The sequence below is a fragment of the Hyla sarda genome, chromosome 1 (assembly GCF_029499605.1).
Source record: "Hyla sarda isolate aHylSar1 chromosome 1, aHylSar1.hap1, whole genome shotgun sequence".
Lineage (NCBI taxonomy): Eukaryota > Metazoa > Chordata > Amphibia > Anura > Hylidae > Hyla > Hyla sarda.
The window spans coordinates 354,872,756-354,890,769 of record NC_079189.1 but is presented as its reverse complement, the minus strand read 5'-3'; the positions used below and the strand labels follow the sequence as shown (position 1 = coordinate 354,890,769).

Below are 18,014 nucleotides of genomic sequence, written 5' to 3'. Positions count from 1 at the left end.
GTACAAGTATCTCTTTAAAGTGGAATAGTGTACCACAACTCCAGTGTCTGCCAGATCTTTCTGGAAGGATTGTGCAGTCAAACATGGGTTTTGAATTGTTTTTCTCACAATCCTACAAGCTGTTCTGTCTGATATTTTCTTGGTCTTCCAGATCTTGCTTTAACTTCCACTGTTCCTGATGTCAGCCATTTCTTAATTACATTCCGAACAGAGGATATTGACATCTGAAAACGTTTTGCTATCTTCTTATAGCCTTCTCCAGCTTTGTGAGCGTCAACTATTTTCAGTTTCAGATTTCTAGACAACTGCTTAGAAGAACCCATGGTGCTGATTGTTGGGGCATGGTCAGATGAGTCTGGGCATTTAAAACCTTTGAGATTGACATCACCTGGTCTTCCCAGATGATGATTGAGAACAATCCATGACACTGGCAGGTCTCAGCTTTGCAAAGGGGGCAGTGCATGCTATAAATTCTGCAGGGTGCCCAAACTTTTGCAGATGCAATTTTTTTCTGTTATTTTGAAAGTGTAAATGATGGAAATAAAATCTAACTTTTGTTGACATATTATAAGAATGTCTAATCTGTAATTTGATGCCTTTTGGAGATATTTCCATCTTTCCTTGGCTTCTTTATGCACATTAATAAAAATTTTTTACCTGGGGTGCCCAACTTTTGATCCCCAATGTGTATATTTGTTATAAAATGTATGTATGTTTATTACATCTTTTAACCACTTTTTCACCCTAAATGTACTAACTAACCCATTTGTTTTTCTTTCTTTCAGATTCGTGTATCCTGTGGACTACTTCAGATTTGGTGGACTACTACGATAACCAGCAATTATTTTTTTTTTTACATTAATAAAATGGTTACTGTGGGGGAGTGTTTTTTAAAATAAAAGTTTTATAATTGTGTTGTGTTTTTTTTAAATTTACTTTACAGTAAACGTCATTCCACTTCCTGAGGACGGGGACGCCGCAGAGACGTCGGCGTATCAACGGTGGTAGCGATGTCCCGCCCCCGTCGGTGATAGGCTGAGCCCACTGTCATGTAAGGAGCTCTGGCTGGCTACTTACATGACAGTGGGCTCAGCCTATCACAGGCCAGGGCGGGACATCGCTACGGCCGGTGATACGCAGATGGCTCTGCGGCGTCCCCGTCCCCAGGAAGTGGAATGACGTCAGCACTGCCGGACCGTGAGGCCTGTGCCGGACAAACGGGGGCTCGTAGGAAGGTATGTATGAGTTTATTTTGTTTAATTTTGAGGCCCTGGCACGGGCATATATAAATGTGTACCAATGCAGTTGTCCTTTAACCCCTTATGGGCTCAGCCCATTTGGGCCTTATAGGGGTACTCCGGCGGTAAATGATGTCACGCTCCGCCCCCTCAATGCAAGTCTATGGGAGGGGACGTGACAGCTGTCACGCCCCCTCCCATAGCCTTGCACTGAGGAGGCGGAGCGTGATGTCATGCGGGGGCGGAGCCATGAATACTCCGACTCCGTGATCAGCAGTCATCAGACCCGGAGCAAACATGCTCCGGAGGCTGATGGTAATGGGGTGCTGCGTGAAAGATCATGGGGGTCCCCAGCGGCGGGACTCCCGCGATCAGGCATCTTATCCCCTATTCTTTGGATAGGGGAAAAGATGTCTTAGTGCTGGAGTACCCCTTTAAGGGCAATTTTATTTTAACGTTTTTGTTTTTTCCTCCTCGCCTTCTTAAAATCATAACTTTTATATTTTCATCCACAGACTAGTATGAGGGCTTGTTTTTTGTACTACCAGTTGTCCTTTGTAATGATATCACTCATTTTACCATAACATGTATGGCGCAACCAAACAAATACTATTTGTGTGGGGAAATTGATAAGAAAACCGCAATTTTGCAAGTTTTGGAAGGTTTTGCTTTCATGCTGTACACTTTACAGTAAAATAGAAATGTTTCCTTTATTCTGTGGGTCAATACGATTAAAATGATACCCATGATTACATACTTTTCTATTATTAAAAATCGCAAACTTTTTAACCAAATTAGTGTGTTTAAAATCCCTCTATTTTGCTGACCTATAACTTTTTTCATTTTTCCGTATAAGCGGCGGTATAAGGGCTAATTTTTTGCACCGTGATCTGTAATTTTTTTTGATACCACATTTGCATATATAAAAATTTTAATATATTTTTAATAAATTTTGTTGGGAATAAAATGTTATAAAAAAGCAACAATTTTGGATTATTTTTTTTTTTTTTTTTATGTTCACGCTGTTCACCGTACGGGATAATTAACATTATATTTGAATAGTTTGGATATTTACACACGCATCAATACCAAATATGTTTATAAAAAAAAAAATTTAACACTTTTTGGAGGTAAAATGGGGAAAAACAGACAATTTACATTTTTATTGGGGGAGGGGATTTTTGACATTTTTTTTCCTTAAATTTTTTACTTTTTTAACTTTTATTTTTACACTTTAATAGTCCCCATAAAGGACTATTTATAGCTATAATTTGATTGCTGATACTGTACAGTGCTATGCATAGGGCATAGCACTGATCAGTGTTATTCGCTATCTTCTGCTCTGGTCTGCTCGATCTCAGACAAGAGCAGAAGACGCCGGTAGACAGACGGAGGCAGGTGAGGGGACCTCCGTCCGCCATTACAGATGATTGAATCACATTTACGTCCTGCGTTGTTAAGGGGTTAAAAAGTGGGAAAAGGGGTTGATTTGAATTTTTATTAGGGGAGTATTTTTTTTATATTTAAAAAAAAGTTTTTACTTTTTTTTTTACACACTTTTTTGGCCCCCCTAGGGGCCTATCATAAGCCATCATCAGATGGCTTACATGGATCAATGTAATGCTATTGCTTCCAAAGGGAGCCCTAAGCAATCACAGAGACAGGGAAGATGCTGAGGACAAGGTAAGGCCTTGGGCTACCCTAGCAACCCATAGCCCCCTCACCATTACATCATGGGGGCTATGGGACCACTAGACACCAGGGAATAGCGGCATTTAATGTTTAAAGCAGTATTTAAGCAGTTAAATGACGGACATCGGAACGATCTCCGATGTCCGTCATTACCGGCAGATGTCAGCTGCTGATGGCAGTGAACATCTCCCGGTCATGACGTGAACCCGACTGGCGGGCCCCCGTCATGTCCGCCCACCCAACCTATTACTTACATGTATGTTCTGGGTCGGGAAGGGGTTAAAAAAACAGAACCCCAAACCAGTGTGGTAGGTGCCTTTTTAATGTAAGCTGTAGCTGAATCTCACTGCAGTCATCTAAATGTTGTGAAACAGCTTTGTAATGAGCATTGTACTTCATTATAATTCATGTTTGTTCTGAAAGAGATCTGTCATCAGCTTACCTTAGACTTTCTTCTGATATATGTATAGCAGTATTAAGCAGTCACAAATGTCCTTATACTATTACCAATGTAATCATCTCATTGTGGAACAAAACTTAGTTATATCATTAAAATACTATTCCTCGAAATCAAGTTTGTATCACAAAAACACACAAGTGTTCTGAGTTGCTGCTAATACAATAAAAGCTGATAATGTTTAAGAAACCTCCAATTTCATTTTGCTAGTAGCGACATACTTGTGATTATTAAGATAAATGACAGAATAATACTAGTAAGTTTATATCCCATTAGGGACACTAATGTAATTAGCAAATCAAGGGAAATGTAATGAATGAATTAGGCTTAATGGTAATCGCAGTAATGCATTTTACTCATCGCATGGTAATAGTGGAAGAGGAAAGAGAAGACCTTAAAAATTATAATAAAAGTTAAAGGTTACCTCTTTCACAGAAATAAACATACCGGGAGCAATATACTTTATATGTACATATCAACACACACCATTTGTGACATTTTACTAATGTAGTTATGTACACTTGGCAAGCTATCTAAAAAGAAGAAGCCAACAAAATTAGCCAACAATGTTACATGTATGGGGGTCAACTCTGCCTCGAAAGCAGGCTTATCAGGGAAAGGGCATACTAGATTTAAACTTGCTGAATCCTTTGTTCCCAAGAGAGATAAGCCACTGCCAGAAAAATCAGGTAGTGGCTTAGAGTGTTACTATTGTTTTCACAAAATTTCTGAGATGTCAGAAAAATTGCAAAGGTTTTGATCGGTTGGGGTCCACCACCATTCATTAGACCTCCACCGATCATTAGATCGAGCTAGGAGAAATGCACCACTGAGTGCTTCTCTTTGTGGCTCACTGCTCTCCTCGTCCTGCTGCAAAATGGGGACAGCAACGAACTGGGGATAGAAGAGCTCAGCCATGTGCTTCTCGTTGCTTGTTCTAATTATTGGTTGGGCCTCAGCACCCAGACACCTTACTGATCAAAACTTTTGACATGTCAAAAGTTTTGTGAAATTATTGTAATGCTTGTAGGCATACAGTGCATAGTGAAAGTATTCGGTCCCCTTGAACGTTTCGACCTTTTGCCACATTTCAGGCTTCAAACATAAAGATATAAAACTGTAATTTTTTGTGAAGAATCAACAACAAGTGGGACACAATCATGAAGTGGAATGAAATTTAGATATTTAGAAACTTAGATAATTAGATATTTCAAACTTTTTTAACAAATAAAAAACTGAAAAATGGGGCATGCAAAATTATTCAGCCCCTTTACTTTCAGTGCAGCAAACTCTGTCCAGAAGTTCAGATCTCTGAATGATCTAATGTTGACCTAAATGACGATAAACAGAATCCACCTGTGTGTAATCAAGTCTCCGCATAAATGCACCTGCACTGTGATAGTCTCAGAGGTCCATTTAAAGTGCAGAGAGCATCATGAAGAACAAGGAACACACCAGGCAGGTCCGAGATACTGTTGTGGAGAAGTTTAAAGCCGGATTTGGATACAAAAAGATTTCCCAAGCTCTAAACATCCCAAGGAGCACTGTGCAAGCGATAATATTGAAATGGAAGGAGTATCAGACCACTGCAAATCCACGAAGACTTGGCCATCCCTCCAAAGTTTCAGCTCATACAAGGAGAAGACTGATCAGAGATGCAGCCAAGAGGCCAATGATCACTCTGGATGAACTGCAGAGATCTACAGCTGAGGTGGGAGACTCTGTCCATAGGACAACAATCAGACGTATACTGCACAAATCTGGCCTTTATGGAAGAGTGGAAAGAAGAAAGCCATTTCTTAAATATATCCATAAAAAGTGTCCTTTAAAGTTTGCCACAAGCCTGGGAGACACACCAAACATGTGGAAGAAGGTGCTCTGGTCAGATGAAAAAAATAGAACTTTTTGGCAACAATGCAAAACGTTAAGTTTGGCATAAAAGCAACACAGCTCATCACCCTGAACATATCATCCCCACTGTCAAACATGGTGGTGGCAGCATCATGGTTTGGGCCTGCTTTTCTTCAGCAGGGACAGGGAAGATGGTTAAAATTGATGGGAAAATGGATGGAGCCAAATACAGGACCATTCTGGAAGAAAACCTGATGGAGTCTGCAAAAGACCTGAGACTGGGACGGAGATTTGTCTTCCAACAAGACAATGATCCAAAACATAAAGCAAAATCTACAATGGAATGGTTCACAAATAAACATATCCAGGTGTTAGAATGGCCAAGTCAAAGTCCAGACCTGAATCCAATCGAGAATCTGTGGAAAGAACTGAAAACTGCTGTTCACAAACGCTCTCCTTCAACCTCACTGAGCTCGAGCTGTTTTGCAAGGAGGAATGGGCAAAAATGTCAGTCTCTCGATGTGCAAAACTGATAGAGACATACCCCAAGCGACTTACAGCTGTAATCGCAGTAAAAGGTGGCGCTACAAAGTATTAACTTAAGGGGGCTGAATAATTTTGCACGCCCAATTTTTCAGTTTTTTATTTGTTAAAAAAGTTTGAAATATCCAATAAATGTCATTCCACTTAATGATTGTGTCCCACTTGTTGATTCTTCACAAAAAATTACAGTTTTATATATTTATGTTTGAAGCCTGAAATGTGGCAAAAGGTTTAAAAGTTCAAGGGGGCCGAATACTTTCACTATGCACTGTACATATGCAACAACCATCTCTAATGATAACTCTAAACACATGAATGGTTTGCTCAGCTACACATTCATGTGATATGAATGAAGAGAGGAGGGATAATCCTCTGCTAGACAATACTGGTGGGAACATAGCTCTCCAAGAGCAAAAGTATTGTGCAGCAGGAATCCAGCACACTCGAACCTTATCTCCCTTGACATAATTTGTAGAGTCAGAGATAAAAGGTCCCAATACACAGTTAACAGTCGGCCGATTCCGCTGGTTTAGCCAAACTTTTTCTAATGTGTATGAGAGCCTTTATTCATCTCTGCCCAATGAAATAAAGATGCTTAAAACGCAAACCTGTCAAAAATATCAAATATTTACCTCATATTCTTGAGAAAACTTTAAGTTGTCATTGGCTTTTAACCTTTCAATGTGATCTGCAAGCTCCAGAATGGGAATAGGTGGATGGCTGGCCATGCCTGTAAAGAAAGAAGACAAATATAGGGGCTACTTCATAGATACTTATGATACGTATGATTTTCAGTTAAGAAGAGCAGAATGATAATTAATGTGCAGGTAGTATAGATGCTGTATGTGAGAAGCAAGCAGATAAGTTTGGTTACTCAAAGCTGAACATGCTTTGGAGGGATGAGCTCTGATGCATGAGTAGTCACCAAGCATATTCCCAAAGCCAACTCGCCTAGTGTGCAGGACATTATTGTGCAATGAGTCATGATGTTAGCTAGGTAAAGGAAAGTGATCACAGTTAGAGCACAGGTAGAGACATGTATAATCAATATAATCCCTTTGTCCTGCACTGTATGAAATGGAAATAGTATAAGTGATGAGAAAGTAGTGAACTAAAAAGAAAATTATACGCTCCTAAAAGAGAAAGAAACGAAGAATTAAAACAAAAGGCATAATGAAGGCAAACTAACTTGAAGAATGGAGGTTACCAGGGTAACCGGCGACACCTGAACCTGAAAAGGAAATGGGGGGGTATAAATAAAAAATGAATTATGTCATGAAATTCAATGGGTAACTCAAACCATGTGCACCAAGAGCAGTATTAGGTAATAACGCAAACAGTTTGGATCACCCATAAAATGACAATTTGATATCTAGTTAAGGATGTTATGGAATGACCAATATGAGCTCTGAAAGCAGATTACCTTTTTATTACTTAAACCGATGTATGTAAAGGATATCCACATGCAAATAGTTGAATTATACAACATGCACAGTAATTCTGCTATAACAGCTGCTTCGGGAAAGGAGAGGTAGCATGGCTTTTGAGGGCGTCAAAAATGTTTTCACTATTAGCAGATTGTAGAGAGAGGGGTTATAGTTCTGGAGCAAAACATTTCTTTATAAAGTGCCCTAGGCCCAACCCCTTAAAAATACCTACAATCTACCCTAGGTGTAAACATCTTTGTCTTACAAAGACACCTGTAAATAATAAAAAGACAAACACAGAAATGGGGTAACTACATCAACCTGCCAGCTGCAAACATTTGTATTATCAATGCCTGCTATACAACTGTAAAATACGGTATCCTTCCCAAACAAAACTGGCACCAGTGACCGATAGTCGTGGGTGCTCCAGGTGTTGCTATCAGGCGTCTTATTGACCAAGCATTATTTAAGATGCATTTAAGATGCCTGGATATATTTCCATCTCTGATACATACTGTAATCCAATTGTGATGAACTGTATACTGAACACACAGCTGGCTTGTAGATCTGAATAAGCATACCCCATACTATTATTCAGAACTGGAAAGGAAACACGATGGATTTAGGGGGCTTAAGCTGGAATTCTTGGTCTATCAGTTTTGGTAACATTAGCTAAATCAAAACTTTTTGCTTCCATGTGAGGGATTTAAGATGGAATTACTAAAAGCTTCATTTGTAAATGGAAAGGAAGCCTTCAACAAATGTGTAAAAGCTGTGCAAGTCTAGACAATGTATAATTACTCTCCATCCTGGAAAATGAGTCCAAGAGGATCAACCAGTTATAATATTATAACTTTGGGTGCCATTGCTGAAATAAAGGTCATGTTCAGATCCAGATCAAGCACCCCTGTGAATGGGAGTGAGTAGTCAACATAAGACAAAAAAACTTTTCCAAAATGGTGGTTGATCAATGTGGAGGATATAAGAGAACTTGAACAGCGATAAGAGACAAAGATGTTTAGACCTTTCTGAGCGAATCGTGGGAGGGAGTAATTATCATATAAGGACTGAGTGGTAGTTTGACTAGAGAGGGAGGACACAGAGCCAATCAGGGAGGCGTAGGGGACTGAATTACTGTTCAAAGCTGTAAAAAGTAAAAGCCAATTGAACATGGTAAGCCAATTAGTAGCAATAGTATAAAATCATTACAGCTGCACATATACAAGCTTAAGGAGGCACATCCACAGACACAAATTACAGTGACATTGTAATACCAAATAACATGTACAAAATTCAAACATAATAAAAAAAAGGAGACACAGTAGTGATAACAAAAGGACAAAGAATATGTTGAGTAAGTTCAAATTGAGACACACTGTACAAGTAGTGAAAAAGCTTCACATTTATTTGTACCGAGAGGCTGTATAGCCATTTTTGGCCAAAATTTGGTGTAGTCATAAGAGCTTCAGAGGTGGTAATCTTAGTGATATGGGGGGGGGCCTAACAATCTCTCATACATTGTTATATACCGTAAACCTTTTCCAATGACTTTAGATAATAGTTAATAAAAAAAATAGAAACTGTGGCCACTGGAAAGAATGTCAACTGCTTTGATCCATGTGGAACAGCTACTACTATGTTCCCCCATTGACAGTCCATAGACTGCAATGAAGTTCATAGACTGTGAAGGGGGCATTCATAACTACTCAAACGTGTCTGGCCATCCCTGGTGAGGCACTCTGCATATATGGCAGAAAAATTGACAGCATGGAGAGGTGGGGTTGGGTAGCTGAAAAGTAAGATATTACAATAAGGGATGTTTATTTATACAAAAATGGTTTGTACTTTTATTATCCACTAACTAAAAGTAATATGGGAAAATCTTGCCTTGCACAGAGCTTACATTTTTTAACTCAATCCACAATTCTATATCCTAAAATGCTGCTATCAGCATCACTGTACTGAAAATTAACCAGTCTTCAATATTGTAAATATAAGGTTTAAATGTAAAGCCAAACATGCTCACTTATAAATCGGAAAAGGGCATCATTCAATTATATTTTGTATTTCCCATACAATATGTTGCTAGACTATGGTACCATAATACACTAAGTAGCCTTACATATGTATAAAGGGTTTTCCCAGGACAACACTGATGGCCTACCTTCTTTGCTTACCCTATCTCAGCACTGTTCATATGGTTGTAACTGTGCCTGGTACTGCAGCTTAGACACAAACACATGCAGGATAATAAGTTGTACCAGGAACTACCACAACCATAAGTACAATGCCCTGCCTAAGGTGCCAGAAGCTGAATTTCCTGCAGATTAAATATTAATAACCTAGGGGTAGCCAAACACTATTTAAAGGGATAGTCCTGTGATAAAACCTGTTTTACAATGGGCTCAGGATGCTTTCAACATTTAAAGCATATTCACCTGCCCCAATCCCCTCCAGCTGCCTTTCTGACTGCTCCCAGTCCCTGCTGCTTTCTGTTTTTTAATGTTTCCTCTGATATGATGTCCCTCCAGTCAATGGCTGCAGCGGTGACCTGCTTCAGTCAGTGATTGGTTGAGTGGGTGTTTCCTGCAGGGAAAGGGGGATTGGGTAAGGGGAGTATTGTAAAATAGCTTCATTCCCAGGAATGTTCCTTTAGGTTACAAATTACCCCTTTAAAGTAAAAAAAAAAAAAAAGTGTTGTACATCCTATTTTACAGACATGTCTTTGAATTGCTGCAGTGTTATACTATAGTATATTTACCAGTTTCATATAAAGTTAAACTTTCTCTGTACCAGCAATACAGTATTTGAGGTTACTTATTTCATAAAGTGCTTACTTCACTTCCCAGCTTCATATATTTTTGGAACTAATAGACATAATGCCTTCTGTGTCAGGTCATTTAGTGTCTTTTAATAACCTGCTGTGTCAGTAAAGATGCTTAATGAAAAGACAGACCGTCTCACCTACTGAAATATTGATGGAGCCTAATGAGCCATTCTCCCCCAATTAATAAACACTGGAGCTGCTGAATTCATACATACATACACATGTGGGCTCACTAGCTGAGGATTTACACTGTCTACATAATGTTAGGGCTATCACTTCAGTTTCATTGATTAACTTAAAGCCTTTTAGTGGCTTGGGATGCTGTCCCCAAAGTGCAGTCATAAGACAGTACATTGTAGAAAAAACAGGACCATTAGTCCATTCCAATACAAGGTGTTTTCAGCTGTATCAAATTATGTATTGTTCTTTTATAGAGTATACATGATATTGAATATATGTAAGGCGTTGTTCTAACTATGATGACTCTTGATGACAGGGGATTTTCTGGGACTTTAATACTGATGGTCTATCTTTAGGATAATCCTTTAATTTTAGATTGGTGGGTGTCCAACTCCAAATAATCATCTAAAGGGTCTGCATCATTTGGAAAAATGTTCCAGCCTCTTATTTGATTACTAGATACAGCACTGTATATTTTGCGGTGATTGTGCTTGATACTGCAGCTTACTCCCATTTAGAATTGGACTGAGCTATGTGTAGTACCAGGCAAGGCAGTTACATAATATTTAAAGCAGTGGTTGTCTTTGAAGAGGCCGCAGCACTTACCCAAGTGCCACAACTCCTTCAATCAGCTGATCATGGAGGATGCTAGGAGTTGGATCCTCAATGATCTAATATTGAAGGTCTATCCAGTCTATCTAGGTCTGTGTGATAATTGCTCCACAAGCCTACAGCAAGGAGTACAGATGACCACCACAAAACAATCACAAGAGAGATAGGGGCTAATAATATTTAATAATATTTATTCATGTTTGCATTTCTCAAAAATAATTTCAGATTAATGTTTTGAAGTAAATTTTCCCAATGTGTTCATGATGAGACAGTGAATGTAAGTAATATATTTCTGGATTATTACAGCATACTCTCAAATGACAAATGAAAAGATAATGATCGGGAGTAACAATATTCTATGATATCACAGATTATATCAAAGGCAGTATTTCACTACCATTTTTATCATGCATTCTCACCTGACGTTTGTCAAGTGCATATATATTTACATTAGGCACTCTATGATAGCATTTTGTACTTATGTATTGCACTACACAAAAGACAAACACACCCTGGGGGTTACTTGTTAATGAATATGTAAGAAGTGCCACATATAGTGGCTACCCATGAACTGTAAAATAACGTGCCCAGAATCAAAATCCGATTACCCAAAGAAAATATTGAGCTATTTACAAAAGAATTCATGCAAAATGAATAATCTTTATTAATACAAAGTGTAACATACAATAAAAATCCATATTAAAAACAAGGAGGAACGCAACAACAGAAGACGGCAGCCTGGGACATATAGGTCCCAGGCTGCCGTCTTCTGTTGTTGCATTCCTCCTTGTTTTTAATATGGATTTTTATTGTATGTTACACTTTGTAATAATAAAGATTATTCATTTTGCATGCATTCTTTTGTAAGTAGCTAAATTTGTTCTTTGGGTAATCGCTATGTATTGCACAGTAGAAATGTTATCTGATTTTTATTATGATACAAATATTTTTTACTTTATAATAGTATTTTAATATACAAAATTCTGTAGCATCCTGTAGCATTATATTTGCATGGAGTGAAAAGGTTCATTTAGTGGAAGATAAAAATGTGAGCAAACATTTTGTTCTGTTATATGATGTTTACATGTAATATTGCAGGGGATAGTATGAAGGCCAGTTTGGGGAAGTAGAGCAGAAAGGACCATCGATTTGTGAATAAAAATTGATGTATTTCAAACATACATGACATCTACAGCATAGACCTAGCAGACATCACACTCTACTGTTAATGCACTCTCATTCACTATAATATATATTCACCTTTTGATACCAGGTATAAATTGTTGCATACTGTTACAAACTAACAGAGCTATTCCAAACACAATAAGTAGATGGGAAAGATTGTAAGAAATAAATATAGAGTGTTTTAATAGTATAGTTGATGTAATAATGTTGTTTTTCAGAGCTAGTACAGTATGTCTCATTATTCATAATATTGTTTACAATTTTAAGAAGAAATGCACAATTTTTTTAAACTTATAATTAGACTTATGGCTGATTTACTACATAGACCTCAGAGGTGACACTCCCTTTAAAGCAGCGGTTCTTAACCAATTGGTTACGATGCCTTTGGGGGTCGAACTACCCTTTCAAAGGGGTCGCCTAAGACCATCGAAAAACACATATTTCAGATGGTCTTAGGAACCGAGAATCCGTTACTCTATCTGTCTTTAGCCGGGGGGGACTGACCGGCTGGTCCATTCAGATGTGGTATGAGGGCCGGGCCAGGTAAAGGGCCCACTGCCGCTGAGGATCCAGGACACTTGTCCCAGATCCCCAGACAGACAGCGCTGCTTTCTATTGTATGTGCGGCTCACGAGTTGGGGAACTCTGCTGCCTATCCTACTGTGGGGGAACTGCTGCCGTATATACCTAATGTGGGGGAACTGCTGCCACCTATACCTAATGTGGTGGAACTGCTGCCGCCTATACCTAATGTGGGGAAACTACTGTCACTTATACCTATTGTGGGGGAACTGCTGCCCACCGATTCATAATAGTAGCAAAATTACAGTTATGAAGAAGCAATGAAAATTATTTTATGGTTGGGTGTCACGACAACATGAGGAACTGTATTAAAAGGTTGCGGCATTGGGTTCAGATGGAGACACAATGGAGACAATAAGATTGCTCACCTGGTGTTTGAAAGTTAAGCCGCCTGAGTTCTACAGGATCAGTGGGATGATGTGAGGGGATCTCTTTATTATTGGGTAAGCTGCTCTTTCTGGAATCAGATTCAGTTCTCTTCCTAAACAAGAAAGGTCAAAGGATGATTATGTTATTGCTCTAGACTGTATTAAAACAACTGTATAATGCAATACAATCAAACACATATAGTACATGAACTGTTTCATACAATGTCCTATCTTGAGATGGAAGAATTGATTTGCCAAGGTTAAAATATGGAGATAATAAAAATTAAAAATATAAATAATTAATAAATAATTATTTTGGTACAAAAGGTGCAGCCATAATGATTGTGAACTTTGCATTATCTCATCACTTTATTTGTGCTTGAACACACCGTAAAACAGATGATCATCAGTTGCTGACAGGCTTAAAGGGGTTTTCCGAGTTATTTTCTTTTTTTTTAATTGAATGGGCTCAGCTGAGAAGTCCCATAAAAAAGCATTTACTTACATTCTGTTGTCCCACTGCCGCCCCCATTCATCTGGAGTTGGTCCCGTTGCTCTGCGAGTGGCCCCTGCACTGCCCGCACAGTCAATCAACAGCCGCTAATTGGCTGAGCAGGCAGTGAATGTGTCGACCCCAAAGCATACCAAGCGCTGTGCAACAGGACCAGCCCCATGAGAGTGGCAGCAGTGTGAGAGCAGAAAGTCTATCCCCTTAACAACACATGATAGATATATCCATCATGGCGCCACTAAATGTGTAAGCAGAGGGCTTGGGACTCCATACCTGGTGACTCCTGGCTGCTTTCAGCAGCCAAGGTCCACTGCTAATAGCCGGCAAAAAGCAATCTCAATTGCCAGCTATTAACAGTTTAACCCCTTAACGATGCAGGACGTAAATGTACGTCCTGGTGAGTTGGTACTTAACGCACCAGGACATACATTTACGTCCTAAGCATAACCGCGAGCATCGGAGCGATGCCCGGATCATGCACGGCAGGTCCCGGCTGCTGATCGCAGCCAGGGACCCGCCCGAAATGGTGGACATCTGTGATCCCGCGGATGTCCGCCATTAACCCCTCAGATGCCGTGATCAATACAGATCATGGCATCTGCAGCATCGCGGTCACTAAAATGGATGATCGGATCGCCTGCAGAGCAGACGGAGGCCCCCTCACCTGGCTCCGCTGTCTTCCCGGCATCTCCTGCTCTGATCTGCCTTCCCGCAGACCAGAGCAGAAGATGACCGATAATGCTGATCAGTGCTATGCCCTATATATGGCACTGAACAGTATTAGCAATCTAGTGATTTCTATAAATAGTCCTCTATGGGTACTATTAAAGCGTAAAAATAAAAGTTAAAAAATAAAGTAAAAAAAATTTGAAAAACCCTCTCCCCAATAAAAACGTAAATTGTCCCATTTTCTCTATTTCACCCCCGAAAAGTGTTAAAAATATGTTTTATATACATATTTGGTATCACCCCGTGCGTAAATATCTGAACTATTAAAATAAAATGTTAATGATATCGTACGGTGAACGGCGTGAACGTAAAAATAAAAAAGGCCAAAATAGATGCTTTTTTATAACATTTTATTCCCAAAAAAATTAATAAAAAATGGATTAAAAGTTCTATATAAGCAAATATGGTATCAATAAAAAGTACAGATCACGGTGCAAAAAATGTGCCCTCATACCGCCGCTTATACGGAAAAATGAAAAAGTTATAGGTCTTAGGGGGATTTTAAACGTACTAATTTGGTTAAAAAGTTTGCGATTTTTTTTAAAGTGCAACAGTAATAGAAAAGTATGTTATTATGGGTATCATTTTAATCATATTGACCCAAAGAATAAAGAACACATGTCATTTTTACCGCAAATTGTACGGCGTGAAAACAAAACCTTCCAGAATAAGCAAAATTGCGGTTTTCTTTTTAATTTCACCACACAAATAGTATTTTTTTGGTTGCGCCATACATTTTTAGGTAAAGTGAATGATGGCATTACAACGGACAACTAGTCGCGCAAAAAACAAGCCCTCATACTAGTCTGTGGATGAAAATATAAAAGAGTTATGATTTTTTGAAGGCGAGGAGGAAAAAAAGAAAACGTAAAAATATAATTGTCTGCGTCCTTAAGGCCCAAATGGGCTGCGTTCTTAAGGGGTTAAAATGCTAATCTGACTGCAGCATGATGACAGTGTTTGGCCTGACATTGGTTTTGCAGTGGCCAATCTAATGGATCAATGTAATACTACAGTACTACATTGATCACAGCAATCCAATGATAAGTAGTATGGATGTTCCGATACCGATACTAGTATCGGTATCGGGGCCGATACCCGGCATTTTCATGGTATCGGGGACTCGTTTTATGTCCCTGATACCAAGGTCGATACCTGCTGCACTGCGGCCGCATCCCTGTTCAGCCGTCCGCATCCCCGTCCTGCCATCCGCATCCCCGTTCTGCCATCCACATCATGGCGTCCTATGGAGGTACATGTGACACACACGTCACTCCACCTCCTCCCCTGCGCCCAGCGTAACGCTACGGAGGAAGGAGGAGTGACGTGTATGTCCCATGCTCCTCCATAGGAGGCTATGATTCGGACGGGAGAACGGGGATGCGGGCAGCGGGGCGGCAACTGCAGGTGAGCAACTACGGGGAGAGGGGGGGCTGCTGCTGCTGTTTACAAGGGGGCACTGTCTACAAGGGGGGGTGCTGCTGTTTACAAGGGGGCACTGTCTACAAGGGGGGGCTGCTGCTGTTTACAAGGGAGCACTGTCTACAAGGGGGGGCTGCTGTTTACAAGGGAGCACTGTCTACAAGGGGGGGCTGCTGCTGTTTACAAGGGGGGCTGCGGCTGTTTACAAGGGGGCACTGTCAACATGGGGGGCTGCTGCTGTTTACAAGGGGGCACTGTCTACAAGGGGGGGCTGCTTCTGTTTACAAGGGGGCACTGTCTACAAGGGGGGGCTGCTGCTGTTTACAATGGGGCACTGTTTACAAGGGGGGGCTGCTGCTGTTTACAAGGGGACACTGTCTACACGGGGGGGCTGCGGTCTACAGGTTGGCTGCAACTATCTATACTACCTACAATGGGCTTCTACCTACTATTAAAGGCAATCTTACACTAGGTGACCCGGTTTCTACCGCTGCTCACCATGTGAACATCAGCGCAATCGCTCCGGAGACAATGGTCTCGACACCAATGCAAATTCCCTGTTCTGTCCAATGGAGAAGAGAGAAATCTTGACTCATACTACAGCAGCCGCCTCCATTGTACACAACAAGGAACCCACATATCATGCGGTAAACAGCGCCAGAAACCGAGTCACCCTGCTGTGATATTCCCTTTAATATAAAAGTACTTGTACTTGGTATCGGCGAGTACTAGAATTAAAGTATCGGTACTCGTACTCGGTCTTAAAAAAATTGTATCGGGACATTCGTAATAAGTAGCAATAGAGGGCCAACCTAATGGAGCAATGGAATGATTGCTCATACAATTAATCTAGAGGGACAAAAAAATAGTAGAAAAAAAAAACTTCAACCCCCTCTCCCCTTTTTCAAAAATAAATAAATAAACATATTTGGTATTGTTGTGTGCTGAATTGTCTGAGCCATTAAAATAACATGATCCTACATACTGATCCTACATGGTCAATACAGTAAATGGAAAAAATACGAGTTCTGGAAGGTATTTTTGGTCAAATCACACCACACAAAATTTTTTATAAAATGATGACAGATTGGTAACAATAAAAACTACAGATCAAGACACAATAGCTCCATAGGCAAAAAAAAAAAAAAACTGAACATGGCAATTTTAAGCATTATCTTTTTGAATTAAACCTGAAGAATCATTATCAAAAAATGTTTTTACTTAATATTTACTAATATTTTTTCTCTTCTTTCCATGCATATTTTATGGAAAAACAAAAAGTATCAACACAAAGAACAAATGGCCCCACAAAAAAAGCCCTCATCTGGGTCTGCAGATGGAAAGATAAGAGGCGAGGATGAAAAATGGAAATGCAAAAATGTCCTTAAAGGGTTAAGCTTTTTTGTGTTTCCCTCTAGTCTGAGCACATTCAATGAAAAAAAAATTAATACAACTTTCAACTTGTAATATCTGGGTTATCCAGTCTTAAATATTATGTCCGAGGCCATGAGTACCACAGCCTCTTCAATGTTCATCCTTGCACAGCCACTGGGATGCCGAGAGTGCAGGGATGAGCAGCAGTAAACATTGAAGAAGCTACGGCACTTGCCTGTGTTCCACAGCCTCTTCAAACAGCTGATTGTGGGAGGTGTCGAGAGTTGGAACCTTGTCAATCTAATATTGATGGTCTATACCAGGTCATCAATTTTAAGAGACCACATAACCCCTTTAAACATTGGAAAAAATCCAATTTCTATGTAAATAAAAGAAATATAAATACCAGACATTGTCTGGCTTCTGATGTAATAATAGTATATTCCTAATGTACCATTTTGCAGGGAATTCTTTCAAAAAATTACATTAATACCTGGAATTACTGACAAAATAAGTGCTACACATGTAGCCCAGTCGGTTAAAATAAGAGGGTAAAATGACAACCAACATTAGCAAGTCATTCCAGATTAAGGCTGCCTGTATTTGCATTGTGACTGTCTACTCCCTCCGGACACAAGATCCATGTCGTTCCACGACATCAGTTCCATGTGAAAATACCCTGATAAAATGTTTATAGTGCATCTAGAAGGGAAGATCACATCATGACATTTCCGGCAATTAGTATGGTCTCTCTGTGCCACTCTGGTTTAAAATGTATAACGGATGCCAGTGGCAAAAATGTCAATTTTTGTTAAAAGACCATTGACACAGAGACAGATGGAGCCCTACAAGTGCATATTAGCTCATTTATGTGTTGTCAATTTGCTGCGGCTTCTAGATTGTGTTGAGGAGCCAACACCACTGCTTTCTGTAAAACATATGGCTAATTGTTTTTTGGACAACAATGACTGAATCCCCCTGCAAATGATCCTTTGCCTCGGCATGCTTCACATCCA

At 39.7% G+C, this 18,014-nt stretch overlaps 1 protein-coding gene across 42 annotated transcripts in view; it reads right to left on the bottom strand.

The window, feature by feature from the left end:
* PTPRD (protein tyrosine phosphatase receptor type D) overlaps positions 1-18,014 on the bottom strand; it is a 1,959,121-nt gene that overhangs the window by 76,412 nt on the left and 1,864,695 nt on the right. For 28 of the 42 annotated variants that reach the window (XM_056521458.1, XM_056521449.1, XM_056521479.1 and 25 more), the window contains 3 exons: positions 12,963-13,075; positions 6,971-7,012; positions 6,414-6,511 (listed from right to left, as the gene is read on the bottom strand). In XM_056521458.1, the coding sequence (XP_056377433.1) occupies positions 6,414-6,511; positions 6,971-7,012; positions 12,963-13,075 (253 nt within the window). The remainder of the gene's footprint in view (positions 1-6,413; positions 6,512-6,970; positions 7,013-12,962; positions 13,076-18,014) is intronic. The other 14 variants (XM_056521580.1, XM_056521599.1, XM_056521773.1 and 11 more) reach the window with 1 other exon arrangement.